The sequence below is a fragment of the Corvus kubaryi genome, unplaced genomic scaffold, assembly GCF_017639235.1.
Source record: "Corvus kubaryi isolate FWS band 111438036 unplaced genomic scaffold, C.kubaryi_AGA036_p1.0 37312, whole genome shotgun sequence".
NCBI lineage: Eukaryota > Metazoa > Chordata > Aves > Passeriformes > Corvidae > Corvus > Corvus kubaryi.
Window position 1 is genome coordinate 2,032,318 of NW_024581098.1, and position 20,112 is coordinate 2,052,429.

Below are 20,112 nucleotides of genomic sequence, written 5' to 3' on the forward strand. Positions count from 1 at the left end.
GTTTGGTTGCAAACTGTGCTTGTACATGACACAGAAGAAAGGGCTGGGAAAAAATTCTGCTCAAAGTGGTGGGAAGAGTGTGGATGCAAGGTACACAAGGCACATAACCAACAAGTGACAATACTTGCTGTAGGGTGAAATCCTTCACTTTTCTGAACAAAAGCACAGCAATATCAACCATAGCACTATAGAGAAAAAAATTTTGCTTCTGGTTAGAAAATTAAAATTATATAATTTTCTATTTTTAAAGGGGATTGTGTTTGAAGAATACTTAAAAAATACTACTACTTGATAAGTAAATGTAAGAACAACTACTGTCAAAATTCTGAAAAAGAAATACTGGACAACTGTACAAATTTATCATTGAAAAGAGACAAATATTATACTTTGTTAAATGTTATTGGTCAGATGCACAGGTAAATAGATCACAATTAATTTCAAATGTTGCAAGAATAAATTGTTGGAGCTTGGAGTAAAAGGATACTAGCTGTGAAACATAAGAACCATGAATTTAAAGAATCTTATTCAATGACTGTATCCTAAAAAAATGTAATTACAAGAATTTTCATTTGAGGCTAAAATCTGTGGGGAAGATGTAAAAGATGTGAGATTAAAAATGATTAATTCAGAAGAAGATAGGTATTTCTAGAATGAAGAAACCTTTAAGTCCTGTGTGAGTCCATGCTCTTAATACAAAGTATAGTTTGTATTTAATGTGCAAATGAAAGTGGTGGCTATAACAGGATGCCTGTACATTTGGAATATACCTACTTCCAAGGTATTCCTAACTATAATAGTCTATGTTTCTCTTCACCTCTTTTTTTAAAGATCTCTCTCCTCTCATTTTTTCTGCCCTTTCACTTAAACGGTGGTGGTATAAAAACAAACTTGGGACAGACAGGAACCTAACCAATGTGGCGGAGTTATGTATGTTTGCTAACCCACAACAGCCTAATCACTTCAGGGAATGAGGACCGAGAATTTTTTCAACACAAATTATTAATCACACTTATGATTAGTTCATATTTTTTCCCCCCCCTCTTCAAGATGCTGAAAGGGATGGGGTCACCAAAGAAGATTTCCTTGGGTAGAGAGCTGAGAAGGCAACCCCAGCCTCAGATCCAAGAAAGCCTTGGGGAGTGCTTTTGGAAGGCCTGAGAGAGAAAGGTGAGAGCAGCACTGTTGTAATGGAGCTTACCTGGCTTCTCCACACTGGGAACACAAAAAAGGCCTCAAAAATATGCCTGTGACATGTGCACTGCAGACTCCCACCCTAAATTGTCGAAAAGATATAAAGGTGCCTAAATGAAGACAGGGACTACCCATCTTCCAACATCTCTTCCCTCTCAGGGAAAAAGACAAACAAAATTAAACTCATTCAAGTTGGTTTTGCTCTAGTAGTTGCAACACCATTTGAAAACTGTTTGGTTTCAAAGATATACCAAAAATACCTTCAGGCACTGCAATATTGGGGCTAGGTTAATTTCAACCAAAACTAAGCGCTTAAATGTCAATGGTAAAATAATCTGGTAGCTGTGTGATAGTTGTAGGTTGAGCTTCATAGCCAGGGGAGAGGAGGATATTTCCAAAGTCCTAGTCAGGCATTAAGTGGGTGACAGGCCTTGTAGAAATCATCATACAAGTAAGGAATGGTCATTATTTCTATTAAAAAAACAGTTGTTGGGAAATAACTTTACCACCCCAGATTCTTCAAGCTTATTCTTGATTTCCCAGACTTGGCTTTCAATGATATAAAACTCATACACTCTATGACTGAATGCAAAAGATTAGTTAAAAAAGTATTTATTTTCTATTTTTTCTGTTATGTTCCATTACAAAAAGAAGCATAACAAGAACAAAACAGAAGATAGCATTTTATTAGTGGTACATTAATGAGCTTAAACAACTAGGTGACTTATGCTTTTCACAAATACATATTACAAACAATCACAAAACCTTAACTAAAAATGAAATAAATAATTTGAATAGCTGTTCTTATTTTTTTAATATTTATAAAATATATAGCACTTTCTATTACATTTTTTCAGTCATTTTTATCCATAACAAATTAAAATTTATGACATATATTGCAAATATGCTAAAGGGATAAGAATAATTAAAAAAACCCTAAGTTCCTGGAGGTATGAAATAATAGATCTGTTAATGTTTATCAATTTATTATCATATATCCAGATTGTGCATACCCTGCAAAAATAGCCATTTCTTCAACTAATATACATATGTTTCTTTATAGTATTATAGGTTTTTAAATGTAAAGCTTCATGGATGTATGCTTCTGTTTTACAGTTGTGCCTAATATGTAACTTTCATTAATATATACTGAATATATTCCATTAGTATATACTAATATATAGACTCACACACACACACACACACACATACACACACACACACACACACACACTCATTGCATTATATATTAGCATATACTGAACAGTAAAAGAACAGTGAAAGAATTTCTATAACAGCTGGGATTCCTGTGGAGAAAGTTGTTGAAAGTGGAAGGCATGTATACCATGGCAAAAATTGACACGGAAATGTAAATGAAAGCATTTTTTTTTACATTATTCAATATATTTCAATAGATTATGTAATGTACTGTAATAATATACAGAATCTGAACAGAAATTTCTTTTTATTCCAGTATTCCTATGTATTTTTCTTTATGATTCCAAGAGGATATGAACCACTGTCTCTGCTAAACTTTCTGAAAATTGAGTCAAGCAAGTAGAAATATGTTGACATTACAGAACTTATTCCAGGAAAATAAAAAAAAATTCCACCTAAGAACCCTCCAAGTCAGGAAAGCACTTAAGCACAGATATGACTTTATATGCTATAACCTGAGAGTTAATCACACACTCAAGCACTCTTTTGCCCTTGCCATAATCCTTAACACTGTCCCCTGGCAGTGTATGAGGTTTAGAGGCTCCATTATGTAGCTAAGTACAGTTTTGCATCTGTCTGAGCAACAGGAGTGAGGGAACATGGAAGTGTGCTCGGGGACCCCAGAGCAAATATTCAGGTGTGTGTTTGCAGCAGATGGGGAGAAAGATGCACAGGGAGAGGGCTGACCAGCATGGGGTAGCCTGCTTGCAGCCAATACTGTCCTGGTGTGGTGAGGGAAAAAGTGATGCAGAATAACCTGCCCTGGGCAGCATCAGCCTTTTTCAGCTTCATTTTGCCCCTTGCTGCAGCACAGCATCCCCCTTCAGGCACTAAGCTCCTGTGGGCTACACTGTGAAGCTCAGCTTTTTAACTTTTTTTCCATGGTGCACAAGCAGCAGCTGCTACAGCCACAGAAAATGCTGGCACCCCAACCTGGCAAGTCTTGCTGTTAGCATCTCAGAGGGGTTTTTCCTCTGGGTTCATTTTAGTTGGGCTGCATGGTCTGAAAGTGCATCAGGACCCAGAACCCATATAGATGTGATGCTTGTTTAGTGTCATCCTAAAAGAAACAGCTCATGTGCTTAAAGACTGCTCTGTGATAAGAAGAATTGCATGACTGGCTTTAGGCAGGAGCCTGGCTTAAAAAGCACATTTGTGATAAAATGAAAACACTAAAGTAGAAGCACATCTAGTTCCTTAGAGAAACAGAGAGAGAGAGACGCATATGTGTGCACCTTCAGAGATCTTAAGCTACATTCTCATCTTGTATTTCCCTTTTGAAGTGCTTCAAGTGCTCAGGCATCTAAGACAGGTACTTGAATTTTGGGAACTTGAGTGAGTCTTTCATGTTTCCCATCATATTGAACTGGTCAGAGGTGAGCGTCTTAAGCTCGGACTCCTAACTGCCTGAGACAGAACTTCTAAAAATCAGCTTTAACTTCTTTTCAGACACTACACGTTTTCAGAGACCAAACCATCACATAAAGAAATGGAGAGTGAAATGCAGTGACTAGCGTTTTCAATATTAAAAAAATTTCTGAAAGCTTTCTTGGAATTGCCAAGAAAGAATGAAAATTGATCTGAATTTCTAAGGTCAACACTTGTACATTCTCAAGATCTTAAGCCTTTTTAAACATTTTGTCTGATACAAGAAACATCTTAAGGCATTGAATAAACCAAATTCCTTTTAAAGTAACAGGCTGCAGTGTTGACAACTACACGTTTAACTGTGCACTTTGAGGTGTTCTGATAAGATGCCACTTCTAAAATAAATAAATATAATACTGTGGAATCAAGAACTAATTTAGAAAATAAGATTTTTCATTATTCTTTTCTCAAAGCATATTGATGCTGTATATTATTTATTTGCATTCTTAAACTTTAAATGATTTTTAAACTTTAAATGATTGGTTTTAAAAAACATCCCACTTACAACTAGCTCTTCTCCACAAAGTTCTTGTTGCACTTAATTAACATAATAAAATGAGCAACAGCTAAAAAATATGCTGATTTTTATTTCAAAGGTGCCTTTGTGCTACTGGAATGCAAAGCTCTCTTGAAAATCTGTAACTGTTATTTTTAAAAATATGTAGGAAATGAAACATATTGATTTACTGATGAAATAAAGAATAAAATATATTCAAATTGGTAACAGTTTCATAATAATATTATGCTAACTTTATAACCCAGCATATGATTAGTGCTGTGAAGATCAGACAATCTAAAATTCCCATCATAAAGCAAAGCAAATCAACCCAAATATATTTATACTTAAGAGTACATATTTTTGGTATACTATATAACATCACTTCCATAGGCACAGTACCATAAAGAATTTTCTTTATTAAACTTGAAAATATCGTGACATAAAGAGAACAAATTACATATTATGCTATGGGTTGGTTGGTTGGTTTGCTCTTTCTTTTTAAAATATTTGCTTTCACTTGCACAAAGATTTTTAGCAAAAGCTGATGGCTCATTATAATTCTGGTTTTTCATTGTCAATGGGCTGTGTTGACTTACAAAATACTTGTATTCATGATATGTTATGTGTGAAATGACAGGCTGCAACATGAAGCCTGAGTTTTAACATAGGAATTTGAAGTTCACTATGCTTTAAATCGGAACCTCTTGTAGGTATTTAAATGAAAAATGTAGCCATTTAATACGTTTGTACATTTTATTTTGGTATTTCAGGATTAGTTATAACACAGAGTTTAAAATTTTGCATCTTTGGTTCAAGACTGAATTTCTGACCAAGCTGCTCTACAAGGGCAAGGTTGGAAGCAGAGTCACCTCTAATTCTGTGAGGGCACTGCACAAATGCCTGCTGTATTTACAAATCAACACTGAGCTGCAAACAAAGTTACGACATCTTCTATTCTCTCAATAACACTTTTCTTCTTGAAAATAAAAGTATTGATGAAGCTCTACCAGTTTAGCCTGTAAACCCCAGTTTACAGGCTAATGCGTTTCTTAAATGTTTTATATTTAATGCCCAGCTGCAAAAGTCTCAGTGATGAACACAGGTATTCTACAAACAGAATTCTTGATACAGATATTCAGGGTAGCCTGGTGGGGTCACAAAAGTTCATGTCATTAGCTCCTTTCTGCACAATGAGCATTTTTGTCTAAATTTTTGCGGAGGGCTTTCATATAATGCAATCCCTTCATCTACAGAAATTTGCAATGACTTTGACAATACTTTGTGCTGGTATGGGTTAATGCTACGCTCATTCAAGCATGTCTTTTAAACACCCCTCAGATTCAGTGATGCAACTGCACATAACATGAACAGTGGAAGGAAGAACATTGAACTGGCAGCTGACCAGTTCTAGAGTCTGCTATTGCCAGCAGAGCATTTGCTGAGGTGTTAGCACATGGCCGCACTGTGACAGCTGAATGCCACAGCAGTGCAGTGAAAGGAAGGAGATGATATGGGAGCACTAAAAACTGTCATTCAAGAATATCAGGCTTCTGTTTTCAGTACTATCAACGCTCTGCCAAAATTTGTGTTTCTGGTATATGCTTTCTAGATGAGGAAAATGCCTGAGTTACCATTGTTAAACCTCTAAAATGGTTACAGCTTTAGATTCAAAATATCTGGGGTTTGTGTCAAGAGCAAGCTCAAGATCCTATGGACAGCCATGGTAGTTTTATCTGTCCTTCAGATGTGACCCCCTTATTTAGGGACAATTCTTATAAAAAAGTTCATGATGATGTCTATGAAAATGTTGGATTTTGATGACACTTAGAGTATTGAATACCTGGATTGTTGCATCATTCCACTGAATTTAGGATGGAAAATAAATGTGTAGCCCTTGGAGGTGGTACTTGCAGAAAGTATGTGTGTACCAAAAGACATTTCAAAATGATAAAAGAGCTGCCCTCTCCCAAACATTTTCAGATTATTTGGAACTAATATCAAGTTAGATCAACTATATTTCAAAGCAATGTTATTCTCACACATGTAAATCCAAATATTTCTAATGCAAAGCAAAAAACAGAGACATTATTTGCTCCTACATTTCATTCATCTTTTGTCCCTGCCTTGCATCTTAAATTGTTCCCGTTTGGATAAGCTCTCCTCTGGCTTCACTTCTGAAGTATTAATCATAATACATAGAAAGGGATGTGACAGAATTACTCTTTTTGCTAAACAAGGAAGATGGTGGCCCTATCTCGTAAGTGTTACTACAAGTTTAAGTGGAGGGGGAAAAAAAGGTAGTTTTGATTTCAATACAATAAACAGAAACCTCACAAACTACTACTGAAAATGTACACCTTTTTTCCATTATCTTTACTGGTGTGTGTCACAGCTCAAAATTAAATTATATTGCAAAATTGCAATTAAACAAAGTTGTTAATTTTAAATTTACGAGTCCTTCATATTTCATCATTAAATGATACTCTGGAACTAGAACTCAATCCAGACTGATACAATGGTCTTAAAAAGCAAAAAAATTATGCATTCTGTAATGTATTCTCTGTAGCTTATTCAATTTATTCCTGTCTTTTACTATCTATATATATATAAGTAATTTATTAAGAATTCAAAGGGTAAAATATTTTTTCAAGAATAATGTAAAATGTCTATTTGTTGAGAGTTTGAGTGGAACAAAAGTTCTACTTATGATGTGAAATGATAATGATGGAAACAATGTATTAGGTGGGCGGTCTCTGAAACAATTTCAAAACCTTGTGAACAAAGATTGTTAGATTTACAATATTTAACAATTGACAAAAAAAAGAGGATGTAAATAGGTGACACAATATTTTTTGTAGTTGCATTAAATTTATAATTAAAACTAAATCCATATGCCGCTATTTTTACTTGAAGAAGTGGGACTTACCCATGAAAAAGTGTTTTTTCTTTTTGTGGCTTGTTTGTTTTGTTTTGTTTTTAATGTATCAGTCCAGTATGGCTATATCTTTGCTGTTGTTACTGTTAGATGGAGAGAACAAAATGGAAAAAGTAGCATGACTCCATGTATGAACACAAGTATGAATTTACAACAGTGCTAAAGTGCTTTCTTGTTTGAGGAGATACTTACACAACTGCCTTTTCATGCTTATCTCCTTTGTCACCATGTACTGTACGCTTGCTGCTTGCTCTCACTTATAATATAATGATAGGGCATCATGTTCATACTCAGAGTTTAGTATATTGTCATTAAAAAAATCTGAAAACAGGAGAATGACAATTCCATTTGTGTATTATTACAGCAATTTGAAAATTTTATTAAATACTCAAGTGCTTCATTTCGCCATTTATTCCTTTGCTTCCAGTGTTGCTTAAAGCACTATGTAAGTACAAATAGATAATATTAAAAGCATATCCATCCTATTCTGGGGTTTTGACTAGGATTATTTACTGATGTCTTGCAGAACCAAGATGAAATTACGATCCCATGTGACCATTTATCTGCTGATGCTGCAAGATGTCTTGCCTCCAGGATTGGTTTCCACATACATGGTTCACCAAAGGTCTAAATCTTATGAATATTTATACATTTTTATGTCTCGTTGTTAAGTGGCAGTGCTGTCATGGGGGATATCAAGTAGAATACTTTAATTTGCCAGTACCAGAAGTTGTGGGAGCAGCAGAAGCTGTGGCTTGGCTGCCTACATACAAAGGGTCCAAACAAGCCACTTTGGCTGCAAAGAATGAGTGGATACAGTGAAGGACTGCAAACAGGTTAGAAAACTCCAGCTCCTGGAAGTGAAAAAAAAAAGATTAAACATGAAACAGAACACCCCACAGACATTTAACCAGGAATGAACCACTATACCAACAGCAAAAATTTTAATAACATGATGTAATTCTGCTAATGTGCCTTAATTCTGCATTATAGGGACTTAGACATGGAACATTCAGTAAATAATTGCTTGGAGGCTAAGATGGACAAATTTCTGGATTAAGTGCCTCCATAGAAATAGGAGATCCTGCTAGCTAAAGGGGAAAAAAAGTGACACTATATAATTTTTATTTTGCCTCAGGTTAATGCAAATCTGGCACTTTTGCAGGTTATTTTCAATAGAAACTTAATGGCTGCACTGTAACAGACTACACACCTCTGGACTACTATTATTTAACCAACTTAGCCACAAAAATAACAATGTTAAGTTCCACATATATTACACTTGTTCATCATGTCTCCTCACACTATTAATCAGCTATTAAATCACACTATTAAATCAGCTCTTTTCTTACCTGTTCTTTAATATATGTATATACATATATATATATAAAGAGGACATATTTTCAAAACATGCTACTATCACACAGTGATAATTTGGATCTGTTATTGGACCAAAAAAGGAACATACTCCATGTTTTAAATTTATTAGGAATATTATACAAATTCCTTATTTTTCTGCCATAATTTACATTTCTTTATAGCCCCCTCAGCATGTGACTAGACTAGCTTGGACTTTTTTAGACACCACTAGAGAGGAAATAAATAAAAACTACTTTTTTTTTTTTTTTTAACATATATAATTTTCTCCTTTATGTCTAATTGTCTTTATCTGATCAATTTTTTTAGGTTACCTTCAGTATGTGTTTTTGAAGCTGGTATATAATCAGTAAGTATCTCTTGCATTTGAAAGCAATTACTGAGGTGCTTCAATATATATAAGTCTAGGCAAAGTGGTATAGAGTTTACATCTTTCTGCTTTGATTCACTGCCCAGACAGATTTTTTCACTGCAACATGAAGCCAATAATTGATATCTGTGGTATATTCTACTTGTCTTTCTGCCTAGCATTGGTATTTCCAGGCTATGTAGTGCCAGGGCTTTGCTCTTTTTTTTTTTTAGAAGAATATTGAAACAGTTGTAAATTCAACAAAAATTGCTAAATCTCTCTAAATGACATCAACCTGCAATTTTCTGCCTCTTGAGATTTCCTGGAAGACATTACTTTGTAGAATACATGGAGACATTCACAAATCCCTTGTGTGTGAGGGACAACAGTATGAAAGCAGACAGCTGGATGAGCAGATTGTCCAATGATGTACTGAATGGGTGAAGTTTTGTTCAGGTCTCCTACAGCCTCAGCAGATGTCCTTCAGGCATGCTCAGAAATAAATTGATAACATCCCACAAGGTTCTTTAAAGTCCCCTGACGAAAAATTCTCAATAAAGAAGATAAAGTTTATGCCAAGTTTCACAAACCTGCCAGCTGTGTCTATATAAAAAAAATCCATTTAGAGATATTCTCAGTTTTAAACCTGGAGAGAAGGGTAATTTTATCACTATGTCAAGGTGGATTTTTCTCTCCCTCAAATTTCAAAATAAGAAAATTTATCACAGATAAGAAAACAGTGGACATTCAAAGATGAGGAAACAAGGAATTATGGAAGTTATTTCAGAATAACAACTGGGTCATTGGAAGTAAGTTACTTTTCAGTTAACTTCATTTTATTAATATATTTATTTACCCTTTTCGTACTACAAAAAAATACCTGAAGCTTAAGATAAGGGAATAAATATTTAGAGGAACTGTGAAATATTTTTAATATCAATTGCATGCATTATCTGTAGAAAGGCTACAATTCCCCCTATGTCTCAACAAGATAATCATATTAAAACAAATGTTACAGTTTGAGAATTGTTGAAGTCAATTAGGTAAAGTGCAAGCTGAACGTAGTTACTATCATAATTACAGCTACTGGACACTGAATTTTCACAGTGCATGAGTATAATTATTACCAAGAGTTATCACAGGTGTTTCTGCAATAATAACACATCAGGAATATCCACTGCTCAATGGACCATCAAGGGAAATGGGTGAGGCAACAGAACAGCCTCTGAAGGTCCCACTTGATAACTGTTATTAATAGTAATGACACAATGTGGAAATTACCTTAAATGCAAAGAAGAGCATTAAGAAGTCAGCAAATGCTCAATTATTATTTGCAATGAAACATTATTCCTATTTCAATGAAGACATGCATTTTTAACTGGAAATTAAAGCAATGTGAAGCACAGTAGGCTGACTGGTGTGTGGCAAGTACATGAGGGCCTGATTAATGGCTGCAACTCAATTCCCAGGAGCCTGATTGATGGGAACAGGATCTATCAGGAGCAACACTTTGCAGGCAGATTAGCCTAATCACAAGAAAGCTTAACAAACAGATAAGACTCCGTGTAGAGCTGCTGACAGACAAAACATGCCCTCACTTCTGCTGGGAACTTGCACTTTTAGGTGCCCCCAGGTTGGCACTACTGCCAGCAGACAGGAACCCACAGGCTTCCGTGCAACCCCAGCCACCCTGTTTGTTTCTGTATACACTGTCCTCAGCCATACTTTTGTCTGAATACGCTTTCATCTAGGCAGGGTAGTGTGTACTGTACACACAGTTCAGATGAAGTTTCAAGTGAACAAACAAACTAACCATAAGAAACCTAAAGAAATACGCAGTTAAACTACTGAAGTTAAAACCAGTGGAGAAAGTCACATGCTCTGGATCCTCCAAAAAGCAAAGAAATCCTAATTTAAGCCACATCTACTTGTCCATGCACAAATACATGATTTACTATTATTACAATTTCCAGACTGCTGTCCGTATACCTTACCTAAGACCCTACTCTCCTAGGAATATCAGTATACCCTCTGGTCTTCAAATTGTCTTTCTAAGCTATCACTTGATTAAACTGCTCTCACTCTACATTGCTGTCAGTATATCAGAAACTTCCAGATTATTAACCTGAACATTTGCAGTTCCTGCAGAGGACAATGTAAACAGGCAAAAAGAAATGTGAGGAAGATGCAGTCATTGAGAAGGTCAGAAGTGTATGGGAATTCTAGTAGCCTTTCACAAAGAAAGTCTGGATTGAAAGGACAGAGTAGAAAAGAGAAAACAGAAAGAGAGCTTCTCCAAAAAAGAACAAACCCCAGCAATCTCTTATTGCATTGCATTATACATATATTATGTAGTATGATACAACATAAATGACACATTTACAAAATCAGGCAACTGCATGTTTCTAAGTATCCACGGTATGTTTAAAAAGTCTTCTCTTTCATCCATATATAAACAGCTGATATGAGAAGATATTTGCTCATCAGAAGTGGTGTTACATGGTTTCTCTATATTTGCAAAGAATCTGATCTAAAATAGATATTAGACAAATCACGCGCAAAATATGGGGAAACTAAAAACTGAACCACACAAACCAGCACAAGTCAGAAATCTGAACTCAAAAATTCTGTACTCTAAATGTGAAGAGCATTGTGATGCTCACAGAAAAACCCTCAAGGCTAAGAACAAGGATTAATTTAAAATTGCATTTTGGAGAACAGACTTGAGCAGAAATGTCAGTCTGGAAAATGATGCAAACACCCATCAAGTCACCCTGCGACAGTAGAAATTGGGGTATTCTGTTCACAGTAATGTGATGAGTAGTCATTCAGGCTATTTAGATTAGATTTCTATACAAGATAATTTCAAGTACAAGTTAATTGGCATTAATTAATACTAAGGTAGTATTAATTTATAGTAAGATTAATGTGAAATCCTTGAAGTTAAACTTCTTCCTTTGCAGATACCACATCTGTGCCTTCTTTGGTTTTCCATATTCAAATAGACAAAGACAATTGACTGGAGCTTCATCCTGATAAACTTATTTTTGTACCCACTTCAGTTTTTTACTGCTCATCTTAGGAGTTCAGCCAATCTGTGAACAATAGCTCACCTGATGCAGCACAGCAGTGTGGCCTTACCTGAGTTTTTCTGACAGAACTGTTGTGCTGCAAGTTGGGGGAGGTGTAAGCACAGACTGAAGTGTAGCTTTTGAGTTATACATGTTTTACAAAGCACAGAGACTCTCAGTTCACAGTTTGGTGAAAATTCAATAATGTAATAAGATGCTGGTTTTTATACACATTACTGACTGCTATGTTTGGAGGCACATATTTATATCTCAAAACAGGAACTCTCTCTATTTTGTCAGAAAAGCCTAATACTTAAGTAAAATTGAAGATAACAGCACTCTGAGTTTATTACAGTCCTGAGATTGTGTATCACCTCTGGAAGCTGCTGTGATACTATTAAGGCACTAATGGATCATTAAACAATAGCTAAACAAACAGGTAAACAGATAAGTAACTAGATAGGAAGGTCTAAGTGAATCCCTTTGTGCCTTACAGACACAGAGAAAGCTTTGCCCTTCTGTGCTTAGTTTTTTTTAACCCAAGCCAAACAGCTCAGTAAGAACAAATACAGGGACACATTGGCTCCACATTTTGTCAAGCTGACAGCTTTATTTTGTAGCTCTCACTCATAAAAATTTTGTCTCACTGAGCAAACTTGTGCAGTATCTCCTGCTGAGTGACAGCCGGGAAATAACCTACAGATTGGAATGTCTAAGGGGTATCAGTGATTAATGTTGCCCTTAAGTTGTTTCCTTGTCAGAAACCACTTAGACCTTGCCTTAGATACCTTTTAAGTTAGGTGTTTGCTTTCAGGCACCCTGCCATAGACCCACTGGTGTGACCTATGATAATTATTGTTCAGATTTTTAGACTGGAACTGCTCAAATCCATGAGGAAACACTTCTTTTATTCTAAATTATATATCTTTGTAGTAATATGATTTAACTTAGAGAGAAGCCAAACAAAAGCATGAGAGCAGTGTCTCTACCAAAAAAAAAAAAACAAGGCAGTATTCGGAATGTATAAATACCTAAAACTATTTTAAAGCTGAAAAGAACTGTACAGAGAAATAAATTAAACTATAACTAAATCTTTAGCACCTGTTGTATGTCTCAAAGCATGCCATTTTGAATTTTTAAGTCAGGCATTAAGCAAACTATAAAAAATTTTGTTATAAAAATATTAGCTATTCAGTGTCAGCGAAGGACTTTCTTTCACTTAGGAATATAACTCTGGTGGCAAGTGCTTTTCTCAACAACAACAAAAAAGTTAACTGATGAATGCATGTGGTGCTGAACTTTATCCCAAAATGTATTTTGCCTAGATTTTTCTAACGTTAATACTGATATCTCTGTATATTCACCAGAATACAGAGGAGATGTTGGACAATTATGAAGATAATATGGTTAAAATTTAAAATACTGATGCATACCTATTTTTTTCCCAAGCAATGCATATCTACAAGTTGAAATGCATTTCTAGAATAAAAAAAAATTATCTAAGTATGGGTCAAAATTCAATAGCTGAGCATTCTGACATTCTTGATTCTACAGATCATGAGTAAGTGTTCTAAAGCTAAAGAGTATTATCACACAGGTTCAACGTGCCATAATCACACACACCTGGGAAAGCATGAGAGACACAAAATGTTCAGTATTATAAATGAAGGAAGACAGGAAGCATTTGGATTTTGATAACTCATATTTTTCTGTGAAGCATTTATATAGAATCATCAAATCATCTAGGTTGGAAGGATGTTTAAGATTATCAAGTCCAATGGTTAATCCAGAACTGCCAAGTCCACCACTAAAACATGTCCCTAGGTGCCATGTCTACACATCTACCCCGTCCCTCTGGGGATGGTGATCCTGCCACTTCCCTGGGCAGCCTGTTGCAATGATTGACAACACTCCTGGTGAAGATATTTCTCCTAATATCCAATCTAAAGCTCCCCTGTGCAACTCGAGGCCATTGCATTTTGTCCTATTGCTTCTTACTTAAGGGAACAGGCTGACCCCACCTAGCTACAATCTCCTTTCAGACAGTTGTAGGGTGAAATGAGATTCCACCTGACCGCCTTTTCTCTAGGCTAGACACCCTCAGCTCCTAATCAGACTTGTGTTCCAGACCCTTCACCAGCTCTGTTGCCCTTCTCTGGACTCACTCCACCACCTTAATGTCCTTCCTGTAGTGAGTGGCCCAAAACTGAACACAGTATTTGAGGTGTCTGGAGAGTTACCTGCCATGCCCTGCTTCCACATTACTGCTTGGGAACGAGTAAGTGAAGAGCCCTAATACATTGGTGTAACAACTCCTCAAATTTTTGGTTTTATTCTCCGCTGAGTTCTCATTTCATGACATTCTGATTATTCCCCGTGTATTATAACTGGGGAAAAAACCAAATAGAATCATAAAGAAAATGTTACACTCTATTTCCTGTTACAGCAGTGGGTCTCCAGGCCAGCTGCAAAACAGAGCTACATTTAACAGGTGATGATAGCTGTGGTCATGAATATTCATCACAACCTTTAACAGATGTTTTACAAAAGTTCCATCCTCTGATTTCAAATGAAGCCTGCATACAGTATTCATGAAATCTGGCATTACAAGTATTTCTGAAAATCTGATTACTGTTTCCTAATGACTCAACAGTTCCACAAATAGCTATACCTCTAACTCAGGAATGTAAAGCAAAAAAAAGTAGAGGCTAGACTGTTCCACCTCTCCTCATGCTGAATAGTGCTTTAAATCTATGAAAGGTTTAAATGATACACAAGGGGGTTATCCACAAAATTTTAAGTTAACCAGTGCTGAAAACATATTACCCAAGAACCTTCACATTCATTTTACAGACACATTTATCTACATTTCTTAGACTAAGCAACATACTTGATGTGTAAACAAATTGGAATGGATAGAACAGCTCATTATAAATGCCACAGCACCTTCCAAAGAGAATATAATCTGACTTCTTTGCATATAGTTGGCATGCTTTGATCACCAAGAAAATTAATTAAAAGCAACAAATTTTTATTTCCAAATTGAGTAATGTGAAAGTTTAAATTTAGAGTAAAGAGGAGCAACCAGGAAACATGACAGCATATTAATAAGCATGCTACCAGGCTTGTATTAATACTCTGCTTTCATAAGGTGGAAAGTAGAATTTCTACCTTAATAAAAGTTTGGCAGAAGTTTTTAGAACTCAATTTGAGTGGGAATAACAACAGGTACAATAAAGGCACCAGGATACCTCTAAGGCTTATGTGTATCCAACATACTTATGTATCTCTAAGTGATTTATATGACAGATATAATTTAAAACATGAAACAAAAAAAAAGAAAACTATTTTTTTTCAAAAATTAGATTTCATTCTTTGGTTTTATTTTTTTAAAAATGTAATTCAGTATTAAAAATTTATTCTAGTTTTACCAATTTAAAAAAAAAAAAAAAAACGAAACCAAAAGCCCCCAAATCCCCAAACACCCCAACAGTGTGCAATTCTTGGACTGTTATAAATTTTCATCAGTGCTAAAATCATGTCTAATATGACAGAAATAGAAGAGAGATATTAGAAAAATAATGATGATTTTCATCCTTCATCTGTACATAAGAGCATGATAAAAGTTTACAATTACTTCTTTAAGAGAAAGTCATCCTCATGACATTATGTTAAGCTTTATTTTCTTATTAAAGCTGAAAAAAACTTCTTTACTATTAAAAAAATTTCTGAAGGAAATCAGAAATAAGAACATATTTATCCTTGAGATGCAGCAGAACATGAAAGTATCAAAACCATGGTCCTCACATTTTATTGCCATTGATTTAATGGGAATTATATTTAATGGGAATTATATTTAATGGGAATTATATTACTTACCTTTATTTTATTGAGTAAAACATTCAAAATCAAGTAATAGCTGCTGGGTAGAAAATAATTAACACCAAACATAAAGAGACATGGAGGAAGAAAATATAGATGCTTAATGTAGCTATTGGCCTTCAAACTCATAACTTCCCCCAAAACAATGCATTTTTTTCTTTATATAGTTTTTTATAAATGTTATTATTATATGTAGAGTATTTTATATTCTGCATATTTAGCACTTACGGACAATTTATTTAACCATTTCCTTTTTGCTCATGGAACCATATTGTTATCACATTCGCTCAGCAATTTTGTCTCTGACATGGTGAGGAAAAATGGCTTTATAAAGTAAAGGCTTTAAAAACAAGGCTTAGACATGGACGAGAAAATAGTCTTCAGGTTTACACTAAAATTTGAATTCTAGTCAAAAAAGAACTTTAAGCTGACTCTAAGGCAGTTCCACTTATCCCAGACCTGGGGAGATCACTTCTCATATATATTGGGACAGTGAATGCCCTTATCCTCAAAGGACATAAACTGAAGTAAGCATAAATCTCTCACGGCTATAGTTTTCATGAACTAACTCTTCAATCAAAAGCACAACTGAAAATACAACTTTTCTGATTTTGCATTAGAGACAGACACAATGCTTCAGTCTTGTAAGGAAATATATATTTAATCCACTTTTTTTCTCTCTGAGAAACAAAAACAGATTTTAAACCTTTGCTGAGTTTTGTTCCCAGGTTGACTTAAGGATATATTTTCCACCATTTCTTCATCATACAATTATAGGGTGAAAACCACTGTATTGAAGCTCTCAGCTTTATCACAATGACAAAGAGGAGAGTTGGAAAACATGCCTAAACCCATATATCCCATAAATCCTGTATTTTATTATTTTTAAATCTAATTACACCTTTCAAAAGACTTTTAACTAGATAAAAGTAATTTGTTCAGTTTTCTTCAATTTCATTGGTTTTCTTTGCATTCTTTGTGCATTAACCTAGTATTTCCAAGTTACTTAGTTTATTACACTCCTCTACTCCCCTAGCTGCTTTGAAAATTGCATATCACCTTTATACAAACAACATATTATTTTTACCTTCGCTTCAATTTGTTTAGTATCTTGGTTTTGGAACAAAAATTTGATTTTGCTCTTCCCATCATCTGAAGAACCTTTGAGCTGGGAAAACTTGTACCTCCAAAGCACAGCCTAAAGGGAAAAAAATAACAATAAACAAATATAAAAAATCTTACACAAGCAAGTCAATGTAGTTATCACTGAAAATTGCATTAGAAATAGCTGATCTCCTTCCACTTCCACAGGAACTTTTAACACCTCTATGGTACATAATTAAATAAATGTAGTGTTCTGTGGTCAGATGTCCCTTTAATCATACAGATATATTATGCTTTGGCAGTGCTTGAATAACATCTGTCAGACTACATTTTTGAAATTTACCCTGAAATTCCTTTATCTGCATTTAATACTGATTAAACACAAAAGAGAAAGATTTTTTCTTCTGATGATCTGTGGATTACCTACTCTATCTGAAGTGTTGATCTGACATACAAGCCCCCACTTTCCGTATTGAAAGAGTCTACTATTAACATAAAGGGCATGTCATACTAAAAACAAATACCTATTTTTAAATGATAAAATATCAAAAGAAAGCTCTGTAATGAGAACATATTTTGAGCTTATTTATGAGAGCTCTAATGAGGAATTTGAGTAAATCATTAATTCTAAACATATCAGTGGCCTTTCAAGTAATTATATTATGAATTGCATTGTCTGGTTGAAAAAGACAGACTGCCTTACAAAATAAATATACAATTAAGAAAATTTACAGCTGTCTAGAAAAACATCTTTTAAAAAACATATCTAGTGTGGATTTATGTAGAAAAACCAGTTTCAAACTACTTTGCTTAAAAATGGAAAAGAGCTATTTTTGTTGCAAAGCTTTTCAACATCATTTAAAGATATCCCCCACCCTCCAGATATTTTGGATTGTTAAAATTTTTCATCGTGATTCCAATAGTATTTCACATAATTAGGAGGTCATCATCACTCACATTGTACTACTGCTTTGATGAACATTAGCTTCACAGGCATTGAACAACACAGAAACTTAAGGCAACTCTCTTGTCTAAGGGTTTGTAAATTATTTACTCTCAGCAGTGTAGAATGACACTTCCACCTGTGCCCTTAGTCTTTATCTATGAATGATTTACTGTCTACTGGGAATTAAACAGAATATGGGGGAGGTCAAAATTTTAACTGTCCTAAATCTAAATCTCAGGATGTCTTGATCTCTATGTCAATGACTGGCAAAAATCTCAACCCTGCACCAAGCTGAATAAAGTTTGCTGTGTTTGCCTTAGCAACCTGAGGAGAAAAGAAACCACAAGGGCAGCATCTTAACTGTGCACTAAACACAAAGCAAGCACTAGAATTTTTCTCCAAAATTCTCTCTATATTGTTGCCCCTTCCAGATAAAAAGAAGAACCCTAGTCTCAGCACCACTTTCATTCTCTGTGTGCATGTGACATCTGCCATAAACAGAGTTAAGGACATTCTGTTACAGATAAACTAGAGGAATTTGCCAGTTTATGTGAAAATATATCCTATTTGTTTCAAATGTTGTCCTCCTGAGCCCACCAATACCTGCTACAGAAAATAGAATAGTTTCCCTCATCCCTGTGTGTGTGCAATTCCTTTGACCTTGTTTGAGCAAAGATGTTTATTTATATTGTACAAATAGTGAGGTAAGAACAAAACAAAGCAAAACAACCCAGCATATAATATCAATCTGGTAGTTTTATTCCTACCTACTTTGTAAACTCCTTTTTATTTTACAGATCTATGTAACTCAACAAATTTTGTCAGAAGACCAAAACCATTGCCTTTCTGCAGGGACAGAAAATCCACTTAAGCATGCCATTTCCTGGATGAGAAATGTAAAGGCCACTGATTGTCTCTTTATCTCAAGAGAAAACAATCAAAGCAATGAGCTATCATCTTTCTCTTCTCTGATGACCTATGGAGAGGCCAGGAGAGAGATGTAGCATTAACAAGAACCCTTAGATGTGCAGGCAAAATCCCAGAGTACCTGGCCTTATTCCAAGTCAGATTAAGTTGGAATGAAGATGAAGGATGTATAGAACTTTGGTACTTTGACATCTCCACGCAGTTTCGCCATGCATTTTGTTCCCATTTAGAGGAAAGAGAATGACAGTCACACCAAACCACAGGCACAACTCAGGAACACACTTCAATACATGCATAACATTGGTTTTGGACACTCCTACTTGGCAAGGGCTCTTACTTAAGGACACTGCAAAACCAGGTCCATAGTGTGGAGAGAACTAATCCCAACAGAACTGTACTTCAACATCAAGATATTAAAACAAGCTCCTAGAACTGACAGTCTCTGCAGAGACCACTAAATACTCTTCATCTAAAGTGTGAAGAGTAAAAATGCTATTGACAATGCATGAAATGATTCCCACATGAAAGAATTATCTGCTCCGTTTGAGTGTTCTTTAACAAATTGCACACCCTTTCCCTCAAAGATTTCCACACATGGGGACGGTGTTTTACAAAAATAAGAATAGGGAAAAGTGAGTTTCAAGTTACTAAGTCAGGAATACAAAGTAGTTCAAGCGAGTCACCCTGGCTATTTCTTTTTCTAGAGAATCCCTGAATAACAATTCCTACATTCTGGTTTAAACTGGGAAGAACTGGTTCATTATGATAAACTCTGGATGTGTGTCTACTTCAATATACTATACTACATTAAAAGTGTAACAGCTAGCTTAAACCATTTAAACTAGATGTTCAAATTCTAGATAGCAAAAATTGGGTAAATTAGTTAATCATGTGCCCAGTAAGATCGATTTAAATCCTTTCTCCTATAAAGAGGCTGAAGTGCTACCCTGTGTAGCCAGAACTGCACATTTTGCTTGTGTAGCACATGTATCAGGGATGCAGAATGCTGTGACCACAGTCACATCGCTCTTAAAATAAAGAATGTTGGGGATCACTGGATTAATTCCTCTGGTTTTATATGTTCTGAGTGTGGTTCTTTTCTTCTTTTCATTTTCATTGCTGCAAAATCCATAAGCAGTGAACAGGGAACAGACTTATCCTTTTTCAACGACTACTTCATGGTGC

General features: G+C 35.1%; 1 protein-coding gene across 4 annotated transcripts in view; it reads right to left on the reverse strand.

Annotated features, from left to right (window-relative positions):
- Positions 1-1,787: 1,787 nt before the first annotated feature.
- Positions 1,788-20,112, reverse strand: part of SNTG1 (syntrophin gamma 1) — a 334,181-nt gene continuing 315,856 nt past the window's right edge. For all 4 annotated transcript variants that reach the window (XM_042029036.1, XM_042029033.1, XM_042029034.1 and 1 more), the window contains 2 exons: positions 17,038-17,148; positions 1,788-8,125 (listed from right to left, as the gene is read on the reverse strand). In XM_042029036.1, the coding sequence (XP_041884970.1) occupies positions 7,967-8,125; positions 17,038-17,148 (270 nt within the window). In that variant the 3' untranslated portion in view covers positions 1,788-7,966. The remainder of the gene's footprint in view (positions 8,126-17,037; positions 17,149-20,112) is intronic.